Source organism: Salvelinus fontinalis, chromosome 2 (genome assembly GCF_029448725.1).
Source record: "Salvelinus fontinalis isolate EN_2023a chromosome 2, ASM2944872v1, whole genome shotgun sequence".
Classification (NCBI taxonomy): domain Eukaryota; kingdom Metazoa; phylum Chordata; class Actinopteri; order Salmoniformes; family Salmonidae; genus Salvelinus; species Salvelinus fontinalis.
This window is the reverse complement of record NC_074666.1, coordinates 91,320,945-91,338,010: the sequence shown is the minus strand read 5'-3', so window position 1 is coordinate 91,338,010 and position 17,066 is coordinate 91,320,945. Positions and strand designations below refer to the sequence as shown.

Below are 17,066 nucleotides of genomic sequence, written 5' to 3'. Positions count from 1 at the left end.
CACACACACACACACACACACACACACACACACACACACACACACACACACACACGGTAGACAATCAGCAGGCAGGCAGTGTATAGCACGGTGCCCAAAACATCTCATCTGTTTAAAAGGTCCCTTTTGATTTCACGCCTCTCTCGCTCTCTCTCTATTTCTGTTCTCTCTGTCCCACTCTCTTTCTCTCTCTCTCTGTCCCACCCTCTCTCTCTATTTCTGCTCTCTCTCTCTATTTCTGCTCTCTATGTCCCACTCTCTTTCTCTCTCTCTGTTCCACTCTCTCTCTCTCTCCCCCCTCTCTTTCTGTCTCTCCTTCTCCCCCCTCTCTTTCTGTCTCTCCTTCTCCCCCCTCTCCCCCATCTCTTTCTGTCTCTCCTTCTCTCCCCCTCTCGCTCTGTCTCTCTCTCTCCACCTCTCTCCCCCTCTCTCTCTCTCCCCCTCTCTCTGTCTCTCTCTCTCACCCTCTCTTTCTGTCTCTCTCTCTCTCCCCCCCTCTCTCTCTCCCCCCTGTTAGTCAGTTCAGCTAACAGCCATGTGTCTCACTGCCAGGATAAGAAGCTTTATCTGTGATGATGTCATAAACACTGCTGTTATAATGCAGGCCCTGGGGTAGGGGATAACACACACACACACACACAGACAGACACAGACACAGACACAGACACACACACACACACAGACACACCACAAAATACACACACACACCCAACACATATACACATACACACCCAACACATATACACATACACACCCAACACATATACACATACACACCCAACACATATACACATACACACCCAACACATATACACACCCTACACACCCAACACACATACACACACCACATACAACACACAATACATACACACATACACACATACACACACCACATACAACACACAATACATACACACATACACACACCTCACATACACACGCATAACACACACACATACACACACCTCACATACACACGCATAACACACACACACACACACACACACACACACACCTCACAACACACACAGCACACACCTCATACACCTCACACACCTCACACACACATACACACACATACACACACAACACAAACATACACACAATACACACACATATACACATATATACACACACACACCACACAGATTTTCCTGGTGGTGGTAATGGTGGAATGAGTCAGTGTTTGGTTGATAGCAGGACTGATTGGGGCTGGCACTGTCTTCCCTCAAGGATACAAACATGAAATAAAAACTATTGTTTTCTACCTCCCTCCCTCCTTCCATACCTCCCTCCCTCCTTCCATACCTTCCACCTTCCTTCCATACCTCCCTCCCTCCTTCCATACCTCCCTCCCTCCTTCCATACCTCCCTCCCTCCTTCCATACCTCCCTCCCTCCTTCCATACCTCCCTCCCTCCTTCCATACCTCCCTCCCTCCTTGGGGGACCCATTATTATACTTTTGATCGTGTAGTGTAGGTTATATTTTAACCTCAAAATGCGAAAGAGTTAAAATCAATCAGAGCAGCGATGAGGTGTCTGTTGTCTCTCAGTCAGGGTGAATCCACTATGAGGTGTCTGATGTCTCTCAGTCAGGGTGAATCCACTATGAGGTGTCTGATCTCTCTCAGTCAGGGTGAATCCACTATGAGGTGTCTGTTGTCTCTCAGTCAGGGTGAATCCACTATGAGGTGTCTGTTGTCTGTCAGTCAGGGTGAATCCACTATGAGGTGTCTGTTGTCTCTCAGTCAGGGTGAATCCACTATGAGGTGTCTGATGTCTCTCAGTCAGGGTGAATCCACTATGAGGTGTCTGATGTCTCTCAGTCAGGATGAATCCACTATGAGGTGTCTGATGTCTGTCAGTCAGGGTGAATCCACTATGAGGTGTCTGTTGTCTCTCAGTCAGGGTGAATCCACTATGAGGTGTCTGTTGTCTCTCAGTCAGGGTGAATCCACTATGAGGTGTCTGGTGTCTCTCAGTCAGGGTGAATCCACTATGAGGTGTCTGTTGTCTCTCAGTCAGGGTGAATCCACTATGAGGTGTCTGTTGTCTCTCAGTCAGGGTGAATCCACTATGAGGTGTCTGGTGTCTCTCAGTCAGGGTGAATCCACTATGAGGTGTCTGTTGTCTGTCAGTCAGGGTGAATCCACTATGAGGTGTCTGATGTCTCTCAGTCAGGGTGAATCCACTATGAGGTGTCTGATGTTGTCTCTCAGTCAGGGTGAATCCACTATGAGGTGTCTGATGTTGTCTCTCAGTCAGGGTGAATCCACTATGAGGTGTCTGTTGTCTCTCAGTCAGGGTGAATCCACTATGAGGTGTCTGTTGTCTGTCAGTCAGGGTGAATCCTCTATGAGGTGTCTGATGTCTCTCAGTCAGGGTGAATCCTCTATGAGGTGTCTGATGTCTCTCAGTCAGGGTGAATCCACTATGAGGTGTCTGATGTCTCTCAGTCAGGGTGAATCCTCTATGAGGTGTCTGTTGTCTCTCAGTCAGGGTGAATCCACTATGAGGTGTCTGGTGTCTCTCAGTCAGGGTGAATCCACTATGAGGTGTCTGTTGTCTCTCAGTCAGGGTGAATCCTCTATGAGGTGTCTGATGTCTCTCAGTCAGGGTGAATCCTCTATGAGGTGTCTGTTGTCTCTCAGTCAGGGTGAATCCTCTATGAGGTGTCTGTTGTCTCTCAGTCAGGGTGAATCCACTATGAGGTGTCTGTTGTTTCTCAGTCAGGGTGAATCCTCTATGAGGTGTCTGGTGTCTCTCAGTCAGGGTGAATCCACTATGAGGTGTCTGATGTCTCTCAGTCAGGGTGAATCCACTATGAGGTGTCTGTTGTCTCTCAGTCAGGGTGAATCCACTATGAGATGTCTGATGTCTCTCAGTCAGGGTGAATCCACTATGAGGTGTCTGTTGTCTCTCAGTCAGGGTGAATCCACTATGAGATGTCTGATGTCTCTCAGTCAGGGTGAATCCACTATGAGGTGTCTGTTGTCTCTCAGTCAGGGTGAATCCACTATGAGATGTCTGATGTCTCTCAGTCAGGGTGAATCCACTATGAGGTGTCTGATGTTGTCTGTCAGTCAGGGTGAATCCACTATGAGGTGTCTGATGTTGTCTGTCAGTCAGGGTGAATCCACTATGAGGTGTCTGATGTCTCTCAGTCAGGATGAATCCACTATGAGGTGTCTGTTGTCTCTCAGTCAGGGTGAATCCACTATGAGGTGTCTGATGTCTTTTAGTCAGGGTGAATCCACTATGAGGTGTCTGATGTCTCTCAGTCAGGGTGAATCCACTATGAGGTGTCTGTTGTCTCTCAGTCAGGGTGAATCCACTATGAGGTGTCTGTTGTCTCTCAGTCAGGGTGAATCCACTATGAGGTGTCTGTTGTCTCTCAGTCAGGGTGAATCCTCTATGAGGTGTCTGTTGTCTCTCAGTCAGGGTGAATCCACTATGAGGTGTCTGTTGTCTCTCAGTCAGGGTGAATCCACTATGAGGTGTCTGTTGTCTCTCAGTCAGGGTGAATCCTCTATGAGGTGTCTGTTGTCTCTCAGTCAGGGTGAATCCACTATGAGGTGTCTGTTGTCTGTCAGTCAGGGTGAATCCACTATGAGGTGTCTGTTGTCTGTCAGTCAGGGTGAATCCACTATGAGATGTCTGATGGTGTCTCTCAGTCAGGGTGAATCCACTATGAGGTGTCTGATGGTGTCTCTCAGTCAGGGTGAATCCTCTATGAGGTGTCTGATGTCTCTCAGTCAGGGTGAATCCACTATGAGGTGTCTGTTGTCTGTCAGTCAGGGTGAATCCACTATGAGGTGTCTGATGTCTCTCAGTCAGGGTGAATCCTCTATGAGGTGTCTGATGTCTCTCAGTCAGGGTGAATCCACTATGAGGTGTCTGATGTCTGTCAGTCAGGGTGAATCCACTATGAGGTGTCTGATGTCTCTCAGTCAGGGTGAATCCTCTATGAGGTGTCTATTGTCTCTCAGTCAGGGTGAATCCACTATGAGGTGTCTGATGTCTCTCAGTCAGGGTGAATCCTCTATGAGGTGTCTATTGTCTCTCAGTCAGGGTGAATCCACTATGAGGTGTCTGATGTCTCTCAGTCAGGGTGAATCCACTATGAGGTGTCTGTTGTCTCTCAGTCAGGGTGAATCCACTATGAGGTGTCTGATGTCTCTCAGTCAGGGTGAATCCTCTATGAGGTGTCTGATCTCTCAGTCAGGGTGAATCCACTATGAGGTGTCTGATCTCTCTCAGTCAGGGTGAATCCACCATCTGAAATCAAAGCAGAGCAGGGTGACAAGGAGAGAAGCTGTTTGTCGCTTGTGTGTGTGTCTCCGCCGGTTGCAGAGTGTGTGTGTGTGTCTCCGCCGGTTGCAGAGTGTGTGTGTGTGTCTCCGCCGGTTGCAGAGTGTTTGTGTGTGTCTCCGCCGGTTGCAGAGTGTGTGTGTGTGTCTCCACCGGTTGCAGAGTTTGTGTGTGTTTCCGCCGGTTGCAGAGTGTGTGTGTGTCTCCGCCGGTTGCAGAGTGTGTGTGTGTCTCCGCCGGTTGCAGACTGTGTGTGTGTCTCCGCCGGTTGCAGAGTGTGTGTGTCTCCGCCGGCTGCAGAGTGTGTGTGTGTCTCCGCCGGTTGCAGAGTGTGTGTTTGTCTCTCTCTGTATCAATCCACACTTCTGTGCTCATGAGTAGCAACACCAACCAGGTTCCTTCTTGTTCAATTAGGGAGTTTAATTCACAGCGGCTGAGTGATGGAAGTTTTATTTACAATCAGTCCTCCTGGTCAGTGTGATGAATGACAGAATTAAACAGGAAGCTTTGATAAATGTGCCTGATTACTCAAATCACTCTAATCATGGACTAAGACCTGTCACTATCTACAGTAGAGACAGAGAGCCTTCAGACCTGAAGAAGAAGAGATGTGTCTAGTGTCAGGTCAAACGGGAGGGAGGACGGGAGGGAGGGAAGATATAGAGAAATGGTAGAAGACAGGTCTCTTTGTCTGTCTTTCTTTTCATCAGTCTCTGTTCTCTTTCTCTCCCTGTCTCTCCTGAGACACTTCCTCCCTGTCTCGCCTGAGACACTTCCTCCCTGTCTCGCCTGAGACACTTCCTCCCTGTCTCTCCTGAGACACTTTCTCCCTGTCTCTCCTGAGACACTTTCTCCCTGTCTCTCCTGAGACACTTTCTCCCTGTCTCTCCTGAGGCACTTTCTCCCTGTCTCTCCTGAGGCACTTTCTCCCTGTCTCTCCTGAGGCACTTTCTCCCTGTCTCTCCTGAGACACTTTCTCCCTGTCTCGCCTGAGACACTTTCTCCCTGTCTCTCCTGAGGCACTTCCTCCCTGTCTCTCCTGAGACACTTCCTCCCTGTCTCTCCTGAGACACTTCTTCCCTGTCTCTCCTGAGACACTTCCTCCCTGTCTCTCCTCAGACACTTCCTCCCTGTCTCTCCTGAGACACTTCCTCCCTGTCTCTCCTGAAACACTTCCTCCCTGTCTCTCCTGAGACACTTCCTCCCTGTCTCTCCTGAAACACTTCCTCCCTGTCTCTCCTGAGACACTTCCTCCCTGTCTCTCCTGAAACACTTCCTCCCTGTCTCTCCTCAGACACTTCCTCCCTGTCTCTCCCTGTCTCTCCTCAGACACTTCCTCCCTGTCTCTCCTGAGACACTTCCTCCCTGTCTCTCCTCAGACACTTCCTCCCTGTCTCTCCCTGTCTCTCCTCAGACACTTCCTCCCTGTCTCTCCTGAGGCACTTCCTCCCTGTCTCTCCTGAGACACTTCCTCCCTGTCTCTCCTGAGACACTTCCTCCCTGTCTCTCCTGAGACACTTCCTCCCTGTCTCTCCCTGTTCTGTCCTCAGACACTTTCTCCCTGTCTCTCCCTGTTCTGTCCTCAGACACTTTCTCCCTGTCTCTCCTGAGACACTTTCTCCCTGTCTCTCCTGAGACACTTTCTCCCTGTCTCTCCTGAGACACTTTCTCCCTGTCTCTCCTGAGACACTTTCTCCCTGTCTCTCCCTGTTCTGTCCTCAGACACTTTCTCCCTGTCTCTCCTCAGACACTTTCTCCCTGTCTCCCCTGAGACACTTCCTCCCTGTCTCCCCTGAGACACTTCCTCCCTGTCTCTCCTGAGACACTTCCTCCCTGTCTCTCCTGAGACACTTCCTCCCTGTCTCTCCTGAGACACTTCCTCCCTGTCTCTCCTGAGACACTTCCTCCCTGTCTCTCCTGAGACACTTCCTCCCTGTCTCTCCTGAGACACTTCCTCCCTGTCTCTCCTGAGACACTTCCTCCCTGTCTCTCCTGAGACACTTCTTCCCTGTCTCTCCTGAGACACTTCCTCCCTGTCTCTCCTGAGACACTTTCTTCCTGTCTCTCCTGAGACACTTCCTCCCTGTCTCTCCTGAGGCACTTCCTCCCTGTCTCTCCTGAGGCACTTCCTCCCTGTCTCTCCTGAGGCACTTCCTCCCTGTCTCTCCTGAGACACTTCCTCCCTGTCTCTCCTGAGACACTTCCTCCCTGTCTCTCCCTGTTCTGTCCTCAGACACTTTCTCCCTGTCTCTCCCTGTTCTGTCCTCAGACACTTTCTCCCTGTCTCTCCTGAGACACTTTCTCCCTGTCTCTCCTGAGACACTTTCTCCCTGTCTCTCCTGAGACACTTTCTCCCTGTCTCTCCTGAGACACTTTCTCCCTGTCTCTCCCTGTTCTGTCCTCAGACACTTTCTCCCTGTCTCTCCTCAGACACTTTCTCCCTGTCTCTCCTGAGACACTTCCTCCCTGTCTCTCCTGAGACACTTTCTCCCTGTCTCTCCTGAGACACTTCCTCCCTGTCTCTCCTGAGACACTTTCTCCCCGTCTCTCCTGAGACACTTTCTTCCTGTCTCTCCTGAGACACTTCCTCCCTGTCTCTCCTGAGACACTTCCTCCCTGTCTCTCCTGAGGCACTTCCTCCCTGTCTCTCCTGAGACACTTCCTCCCTGTCTCTCCTGAGACACTTCCTCCCTGTCTCTCCTGAGACACTTCCTCCCTGTCTCCCCTGAGACACTTCCTCCCTGTCTCTCCTGAGGCACTTCCTCCCTGTCTCTCCTGAGACACTTTCTCCCTGTCTCTCCTGAGACACTTCCTCCCTGTCTCTCCTGAGACACTTCCTCCCTGTCTCTCCTGAGACACTTCCTCCCTGTCTCTCCTGAGACACTTCCTCCCTGTCTCTCCTGAGACACTTCCTCCCTGTCTCTCCTGAGACACTTCCTCCCTGTCTCTCCTGAGACACTTTCTCCCTGTCTCTCCTGAGACACTTCCTCCCTGTCTCTCCTGAGACACTTCCTCCCTGTCTCTCCTGAGACACTTTCTCCCTGTCTCTCTTGAGACACTTTCTCCCTGTCTCTCCTGAGACACTTTCTCCCTGTCTCTCCTGAGACACTTCCTCCCTGTCTCTCCTGAGACACTTTCTCCCTGTCTCTCCTGAGACACTTCCTCCCTGTCTCTCCTGAGACACTTCCTCCCTGTCTCTCCTGAGACACTTCCTCCCTGTCTCTCCTGAGACACTTTCTTCCTGTCTCTCCTGAGACACTTCCTCCCTGTCTCTCCTGAGACACTTTCTCCCTGTCTCTCCTGAGACACTTTCTCCCTGTCTCTCCTGAGACACTTCCTCCCTGTCTCTCCTGAGACACTTCCTCCCTGTCTCTCCTGAGACACTTCCTCCCTGTCTCTCCTGAGACACTTCCTCCCTGTCTCTCCTGAGACACTTCCTCCCTGTCTCTCCTGAGACACTTCCTCCCTGTCTCTCCTGAGACACTTCCTCCCTGTCTCTCCTGAGACACTTCCTCCCTGTCTCTCCTGAGACACTTTCTCCCTGTCTCTCCTGAGACACTTCCTCCCTGTCTCTCCTGAGACACTTTCTCCCTGTCTCGCCTGAGACACTTTCTCCCTGTCTCGCCTGAGACACTTTCTCCCTGTCTCGCCTGAGACACTTTCTCCCTGTCTCGCCTGAGACACTTTCTCCCTGTCTCGCCTGAGACACTTTCTCCCTGTCTCTCCTGAGGCACTTCCTCCCTGTCTCTCCTGAGACACTTCCTCCCTGTCTCTCCTGAGACACTTCGTCCCTGTCTCTCCTGAGACACTTCCTCCCTGTCTCTCCTGAGACACTTCCTCCCTGTCTCTCCTGAGACACTTCCTCCCTGTCTCTCCTGAGACACTTCCTCCCTGTCTCTCCTGAGACACTTCCTCCCTGTCTCTCCTCAGACACTTCCTCCCTGTCTCTCCTGAGACACTTCCTCCCTGTCTCTCCTGAGACACTTTCTCCCTGTCTCGCCTGAGACACTTTCTCCCTGTCTCTCCTGAGGCACTTTCTCCCTGTCTCGCCTGAGACACTTTCTCCCTGTCTCTCCTGAGGCACTTCCTCCCTGTCTCTCCTCAGACACTTCCTCCCTGTCTCTCCTGAGGCACTCCCTCCCTGTCTCTCCTGAGACACTTCCTCCCTGTCGCTCCCTGTCTCTCCTCAGACACTTCCTCCCTGTCTCTCCTGAGGCACTTTCTCACTGTCTCTCCTGAGACACTTTCTCCCTGTCTCTCCTGAGACACTTTCTCCCTGTCTCTCCTGAGACACTTTCTCCCTGTCTCTCTTGAGACACTTTCTCCCTGTCTCTCCCTGTTCTGTCCTCAGACACTTTCTCCATGTCTCTCCTGAGGCACTTTCTCCCTGTCTCTCCTGAGACACTTTCTCCCTGTCTCTCCTGAGACACTTCTTCCCTGTCTCTCCTGAGACACTTCTTCCCTGTCTATCCTGAGACACTTCCTCCCTGTCTCTCCTGAGACACTTCCTCCCTGTCTCTCCTGAGACACTTCCTCCCTGTCTCTCCTGAGACACTTTCTCCCTGTCTCTCCTGAGACACTTCCTCCCTGTCTCTCCTGAGACACTTCCTCCCTGTCTCTCCTGAGACACTTCCTCCCTGTCTCTCCTGAGACACTTCCTCCCTGTCTCTCCTGAGACACTTCCTCCCTGTCTCTCCTGAGACACTTCCTCCCTGTCTCTCCTGAGACACTTCCTCCCTGTCTCTCCCTGTCTCTCCTGAGACACTTCCTCCCTGTCTCTCCTGAGACACTTTCTCCCTGTCTCTCCTGAGACACTTTCTCCCTGTCTCTCCTGAGACACTTTCTCCCTGTCTCTCCTGAGACACTTCCTCCCTGTCTCTCCTGAGACACTTTCTCCCTGTCTCTCCTGAGACACTTTCTCCCTGTCTCTCCCTGTTCTGTCCTCAGACACTTTTCCTCTGTCTCTCCTGAGACACTTTCTCCCTGTCTCTCCCTGTTCTGTCCTCAGACACTTTCTCCCTGTCTCTCCCTGTTCTGTCCTCAGACACTTTCTCCCTGTCTCTCCTGAGACACTTTCTCCCTGTCTCTCCTGAGACACTTTCTCCCTGTCTCTCCTGAGACACTTTCTCCCTGTTCTGTCCTCAGACACTTTCTCCCTGTCTCTCCTGAGACACTTTCTCCCTGTCTCTCCTGAGACACTTTCTCCCTGTCTCTCCTGAGACACTTTCTCCCTGTCTCTCCTGAGGCACTTTCTCCCTGTCTCTCCTGAGACACTTTCTCCCTGTCTCTCCTGAGACACTTCTTCCCTGTCTCTCCTGAGACACTTCTTCCCTGTCTCTCCTGAGACACTTCCTCCCTGTCTCTCCTGAGACACTTCCTCCCTGTCTCTCCTGAGACACTTTCTCCCTGTCTCTCCTGAGACACTTCCTCCCTGTCTCTCCTGAGACACTTCCTCCCTGTCTCTCCTGAGACACTTCCTCCCTGTCTCTCCTGAGACACTTTCTTCCTGTCTCTCCTGAGACACTTCCTCCCCGTCTCTCCCTGTTCTGTCCTCAGACACTTTTCCTCTGTCTCTCTAATCAGTAAATTTTAAGCTGGCAGAGAGAATGAGATGAAGAGAGAGAGAGAACAGAGCAGACAGTAAGATCTCCTCTGAGTGTTGTCAGGAGAGATCAGACAGTCTGTAGACAGGTCTCTACTATCTGAATAAGCTACATATCTGAGTGTTGTCAGGAGAGGTTAGACAGTAGAGACCTGTCTACAGACTATCTGAATATCTGATGTGTTGTCAGGAGAGGTTAGACAGTAGAGACCTGTCTACAGACTATCTGAATATCTGATGTGTTGTCAGGAGAGATCAGACAGTAGAGACCTGTCTACAGACTATCTGAATATCTGATGTGTTGTCAGGAGAGGTCAGACAGTAGAGACCTGTCTACAGACTATCTGAATATCTGATGTGTTGTCAGGAGAGGTCAGACAGTAGAGACCTGTCTACAGACTATCTGAATATCTGATGTGTTGTCAGGAGAGGTCAGACAGTAGAGACCTGTCTACAGACTATCTGAATAAGCTACATAGCTCTGTGCTCCATGTCTACGTCCAAAATGGAACACTTTTACCCTACATAGTACACTACTTTAGACCAGGGCCCATAGGGAGGAGGGCCCCACAGTGCTCTGGTCAAACGTAGTCCACTATGTAAGTAATAGGGATCCCTTTGGGACGTATCCCCTGTCTCCTCTGCTCACACAGCCATGCAGAAGTCACCTATTCACCAGATACTGTTATTATTGCTGCTGCTATTTTAGTACAGACGGAGGTAGCTTTAATATTCATAGGCTGAGTCCCAAACCAGACCCTGTTCCATATGTAGGGCACTACTCTGGTTGTAATAAATCAGTCCACTGTGTAGGGAATAGGGTACCATTTGTGCTGCAGGCACACAATCAGGAATATCTCTCCTGCTTTTTATCTTTTCATAGCCTTCTCTGCTCCCCAGGCGCTCAGACAACACAGGCAGGACGGCTTTATGGTCTGTTCTGTTGTCACTACTGTCATCTGACAGATCAAACCAACTAGATAGAATTCCTCAATGTGGATTTTAATACCTACAAAATATTGAGCTGGAATCTTGAGCAGACTTTCATGTAAATACCCCAACCTGTACATTAGATATTCTAACATGTTTAACACTAAGGTCTTTAACCAATATCCACACTAGTAAATATCTAATAGAAACCACCGTACGGACCGGCTTTCAATGAGTGACAGATCTATAACTCACATTTATATGTGAATTTGGTCCGGTCGCCCGAAAAAGTAACATATTGCAGCTTTAATGAAAAACGGATAATAATATTATTGTTGACTGTTAGGCATTAAAAATAACATAAAATACTATGTTATTGGTCACATACACATGGTTAGCAGATGTTATTGGTCACATACACATGGTTAGCAGATGTTATTGGTCACATGGTTAACAGATGTTATTGGTTACATACACATGGTTAACAGATGTTATTGGTCACATACACATGGTTAACAGATGTTATTGGTTACATACACATGGTTAGCAGATGTTATTGGTCACATACACATGGTTAGCAGATGTTATTGGTCACATACACATGGTTAGCAGATGTTATTGCTGGTGTAGCGAAATGCTTGTCTTTCTAGCTCCAACAGTGCAGTAATATCTAACAATTCACAACAATACACACTATTATAAAAGTAAAATATTTGAATTAAGTAATATATAAATATTAGATTCAGTAATGTCGGAGTGTCATTGACTAAAATACAGTAGAATAGAATAAGGTATCTACATGTGAGATGAGTAAAGCATTATGTAAACATTATTACAGTGACCAGTGATTCCATGTCTATGTACATGGGTCAGCAGGCACTAATGTGCAGGGCTACGTAAGCGGGTGGAAGCCGGCTAGTGATGGCTGTTTAACAGTCTGATGGACTTGATAGAAGCTGTTTTTCAGTCTCTCGGTCCCAGCGTTGATGCGCCTGTACTGACCTCACCTTCTGGATGATAGCGGGGTGAACAGGCAGTGGCTCGGGTGGTGAGGATGCACCTGTACTCTCCTTCTGGATGATAGTGGGGTGAACAGGCAGTGGCTCGGGTGGTGAGGATGCACCTGTACTCTCCTTCTGGATGATAGTGGGGTGAACAGGCAGTGGCTCGGGTGGTGAGGATGCTCCTGTACTGACCTTCTGGATGATAGCGGGGTGAACAGGAAGTGGCTCGGGTGGTTGAGATCTTTATGGCCTTCCTGTGACACCAGGTGCAATAGGTGTCCTGGAGGGCAGGTAGTTTGCCCCCGGTGATGTGTTGTGCAGACCGCACCACCCTCTGGAGAGCCTTGCGGTTGCAGTCGGTGCAGTTGCCGTACCAGGCGGTGATACAGCCCGACAGGATGCTCTCAATTGTGCATCTGTAAAAGATTGTGAGGGTTTTAGAGAACAAGACAAATTTCTTCGGCCTCCTGAGGTTGTTTGTATTTGGCCATATTTCCAGTCGCCTTGTTAAATGCTTTCAGCTGCCATGTAGCCACGGTTTCTGGTTTTATGGGCACAACATCTCCTATACACTTCCCGATGAACTCTGTTACCGTATCTGTGTATTCGTCAATGTTATTCTCAGAGGCTACCCGGAACATATCCCAGTCCACATGATCAAAACTCTCTTGAAGCATGGATTCTGATTGTTCAGACCAGCGTTGAATAGAGTTTGAGTTTCTGCCTATAGGAAGGGAGGAGCAAAATGGAGTCGTGATCAGATTTACCGAAGGGAGGGCCTTGTAGGCATTTTGAAAAGTTGAGTAGCAGTGGTCCAATGTTTTCCCAGCGCGAGTACCTCATTCAATATGTTGGTAGAACTTCGGTAGAGTTTTCCTCAGATTTACTTTGTTAAAATCCCCAGCTACAATAAATGCGTCCTCATGACATTTGGTTTCCAGTTTGCATAAAGTCCAGTGTAGTTCTTTGAGGACCGTCGTGGTGTCGGCTTGAGGGGGAATATATATGGCTGTGACTTCTTTCTCCTGAAAAACTCCCCAGTCCTTAATGATTACAAGCACACCCATAACACCCATAACATGATGCAGTGATGAGTTGACTTGGATTTGCCCCAAACATAACACTTTGTATTCAGGACAAAACATTTTTTGCAGTATTACTTTTAGTGCTTTGTTGCAAACAGGATGCATGTTTTGGAATATTTGTATTCTGTATTCTCCTGTCTGGCGGGGGGTGTGTGTGTGGGGGGGGGGGGGGTGTTTTGTATGTAAACAATGAGGGGTTTGTTGGTTAGACTGAATTAATCCTCTATAGTCTGGAAATGTTGAGGCAATAATGAGAGAAGGGCAGTGTGTGTGTGTGTGTGTGTGTGTGTGTGTGTGTGTGTGTTCGGGCCCACTCCAGCCCCCTGACAGTTCGCTAATTCAGACCAATACATCATTTAATGAAAAGTCAATGGAAGAACACAAACACTGGAAAAACCGCTGGTACCGGATGGGACACAAACACACACATACACAAACACACCCACACACACACATACACATACACACACACATACACATACACACACACACACACACACACACACACACACACACACACACACACACACACACACACACACACACACACACACACACACACACACACACACACACACACACACACACACACACACACACACACACACACACACATGTACAGACACTAATGCATGAAGTCAAGCACACACAAAGCCTTTGGTGCCTGATTGTTCCTGCATAAATAAATAGATAAGAGCTTTTATTTAGAGATTTGAATATTGATGAGAATTTGATCAATCTGCAAGTTATCCCTGCAATGAGAGAGAGAGAGAGAGAGAGAGAATACAACACAACCCTGTGCACATAGCCTGTCTTCACAGTTTTCATATATAGTTTTCATATATGAACTTCATATGATTCAATTGGACCAAAAATAATATGGCCGCCGTGAGTTCCACTTAATACAGTTTTAACTGTCTCTGTCTCTCTCTCTCACCTTAATTTTAAACCGCGCCCATTTTGAAGTCCCACTGCACGGTGTTACCAGGCTCTATATGCGGAGGCTATTGAGTCTGTACACGGTGTTACCAGGCTCTATATGCGGAGGCTATTGAGTCTGTACACGGTGTTACCAGGCTCTATATGCGGAGGCTATTGAGTCTGTACACGGTGTTACCAGGCTCTATATGCGGAGGCTATTGAGTCTGTACACGGTGTTACCAGGCTCTATTTTTCGGAGGCTATTGAGTCTGTACACGGTGTTACCAGGCTCTATATGCGGAGGCTATTGAGTCTGTACACGGTGTTACCAGGCTCTATTTGCGGAGGCTATTGAGTCTGTACACGGTGTTACCAGGCTCTATATGCGGAGGCTATTGAGTCTGTACACGGTGTTACCAGGCTCTATATGCGGAGGCTATTGAGTCTGTAAACGGTGTTACCAGGCTCTATATGCGGAGGCTATTGAGTCTGTACACGGTGTTACCAGGCTCTATATGCGGAGGCTATTGAGTCTGTACACGGTGTTACCAGGCTCTATATGCGGAGGCTATTGAGTCTGTACACGGTGTTACCAGGCTCTATATGCGGAGGCTATTGAGTCTGTACACGGTGTTACCAGGCTCTATATGCGGAGGCTATTGAGTCTGTACACGGTGTTACCAGGCTCTATATGCGGAGGCTATTGAGTCTGTACACGGTGTTACCAGGCTCTATATGCGGAGGCTATTGAGTCTGTACACGGTGTTACCAGGCTCTATATGCGGAGGCTATTGAGTCTGGGGACGAGGTTACTATCAGAGTAACTTGGAGCAGTTTGAATCACTTGTGCCAGCTGTGGTGTCACGACTTCCACCGAAGTCGGTTCCTCTCCTTGTTCGGGCGGCGTTCGGCGGTCGGCGTCACCGGTCTTCTAGCCATCGTCAATCCACTTTTCATTTTCTATTTGTTTTGTCTTGTTTTCCTACACACCTGGTTCTCATTCCCCTCATTATGTGTTGTGTATTTAACCCTCTGTCCCCCCCATGTCTTTGTGTGGTATTGTTTATTTGAAGAGCTTTTGCACATTTTGTTTGACTGGTGCGCGTCGGGTTATTGTGCCCATGTCTTGTTATTTTGATGCTGTTGGTTTTGGAATTAAACTGCTCCGGCTATTACCTAGTTCTGCTCTCCTACGTCTGACTTCCCTGCCACCGGTTGCGCACCCCTTACATATGCACTAGATCCAATCCGTGGAACGACTGATTTGAACCTCAGTGGCAGAGTCTACAGTATAATCATACTGATAGTCTCATACAACAGGAAGTTACATGGACATTCTGATGGTTGTATTATAGTGTTCATAACATTAAAACATTTTAAAACGTGTTAACCTAAAGGGATGAACTCTTCTTTCAAAGCTAGAGTCCCCGCGTCGGTAGAGTCCCCGCGTCGGTAGAGTCCCCGCGTCGGTAGAGTCCCCGCGTCGGTAGAGTCCCCGCGTCGGTAGAGTCCCCGCGTCGGTAGAGTCCCCGCGTCGGTAGAGTCCCCGCGTCGGTAGAGTCCCCGCGTCGGTAGAGTCCTCTTTCTCTCTCCAGCACCGAGAGCAGTGTTCTCTTTCTCTCTCCAGCACCGAGAGCAGTGTTCTCTTTCTCTCTCCAACACCGAGAGCAGTGTTCTCTTTCTCTCTCCAACACCGAGAGCAGTGTTCTCTTTCTCTCTCCAACACCGAGAGCAGTGTTCTCTTTCTCTCTCCAACACCGAGAGCAGTGTTCTCTTTCTCTCTCCAACACCGAGAGCAGTGTTCTCTTTCTCTCTCCAGCACATTTACATTACATTTACATTTAAGTCATTTAGCAGACGCTCTTATCCAGAGCGACTTACAAGTACATGCATCCATACTTTTTTTTTGTACTGGCCCCCCGTGGGAATCGAACCCACAACCCTGGCGTTGCAAGCGCCATGCTCTACCAACTGAGCCACACGGGGCTACACGGGGCTACAGCACCGAGAGCAGTGTTCTCTTTCTCTCTCCAACACCGAGAGCAGTGTTCTCTTTCTCTCTCCAACACCGAGAGCAGTGTTCTCTTTCTCTCTCCAACACCGAGAGCAGTGTTCTCTTTCTCTCTCCAACACCGAGAGCAGTGTTCTCTTTCTCTCTCCAGCACCGAGAGCAGTGTTCTCTTTCTCTCTCCAACACTGAGAGCAGTGTTCTCTTTCTCTCTCCAACACTGAGAGCAGTGTTCTCTTTCTCTCTCCAACACCGAGAGCAGTGTTCTCTTTCTCTCTCCAGCACCGAGAGCAGTGTTCTCTTTCTCTCTCCAACACCGAGAGCAGTGTTCTCTTTCTCTCTCCAGCACCGAGAGCAGTGTTCTCTTTCTCTCTCCAACACTGAGAGCAGTGTTCTCTGTGTTAACATGTCTTCACTGTAACCCTGCTCAAACAATCAGCAATTATACAATAATAAGATATCTTAGACCATATTCTAATTAAGATATTAGAAGATCTCTCTGTGTGTGTGTGTGGGGGGGTGGGTGAACTGATAAGTCCACACCATTTACACTAAGTAATAAACCAATCAAGAGTGTACTGTCATGTTTACACCTGAATTACTACTGTCAACACTCAATACAACAATCTCTCTGCCAGCATGATAGCTCTCTATTTCTTTACCTGTTTTCTAATGTCCCCTATCCTTCTCTCTCTCGCTTTTTCTCTCTATTGCTCTCTCTCTCTCTCATTTTGTCTCTCTCTCTCTCTCTCTCTCTCTTTCCCTCTCTCCCCTATCTCCCCCCCCCTCTCTCTTTCCCTCTCTCTCTCCCCTATCTCTCTCCCCCCTCTCTCTCTCTTTCCCTCTCTCCCTGTCTCAGAGGTCCAGCAGTGACCGTAGCAGCTGTTTAAATAAGGACAGTGTCTCGGTGAGTAACAGACGGATGTTCTACCTTTCTCGCTCCCTGTCCTCTCTTTCTTTTTAAACTCCACTCCCTCGCTCCACTCCTCCTCCACAGCTGTCTGCAAGGCAGCCGACCAAAGCAGGTACACCTAGAGGAGCTTACACACACACACACACACACACACACACACACACACGCGCGCGCAGTGGAGTGGTGAATAGCCGTTGTGTGTAGGATTTAAAAGATAACGTGAGTGTGTGCTTACATACCACTGTAACAAACTGTGTTGGCTGTTATTAAAAAAAGGTTTGGTTTAAAAAC

At 49.0% G+C, this 17,066-nt stretch overlaps 1 protein-coding gene across 3 annotated transcripts in view; it reads left to right on the top strand.

The window, feature by feature from the left end:
* Window positions 1-17,066, top strand: part of LOC129831640 (RNA binding protein fox-1 homolog 1-like) — a gene marked incomplete at its 3' end in the record, with an annotated part of 342,155 nt that overhangs the window by 32,910 nt on the left and 292,179 nt on the right. For 2 of the 3 annotated variants that reach the window (XM_055895003.1, XM_055895019.1), the window contains 1 exon segment: window positions 16,722-16,769. In XM_055895003.1, coding sequence (XP_055750978.1) covers window positions 16,722-16,769 — 48 coding nt within the window. 3 annotated transcript variants of the gene reach the window in all.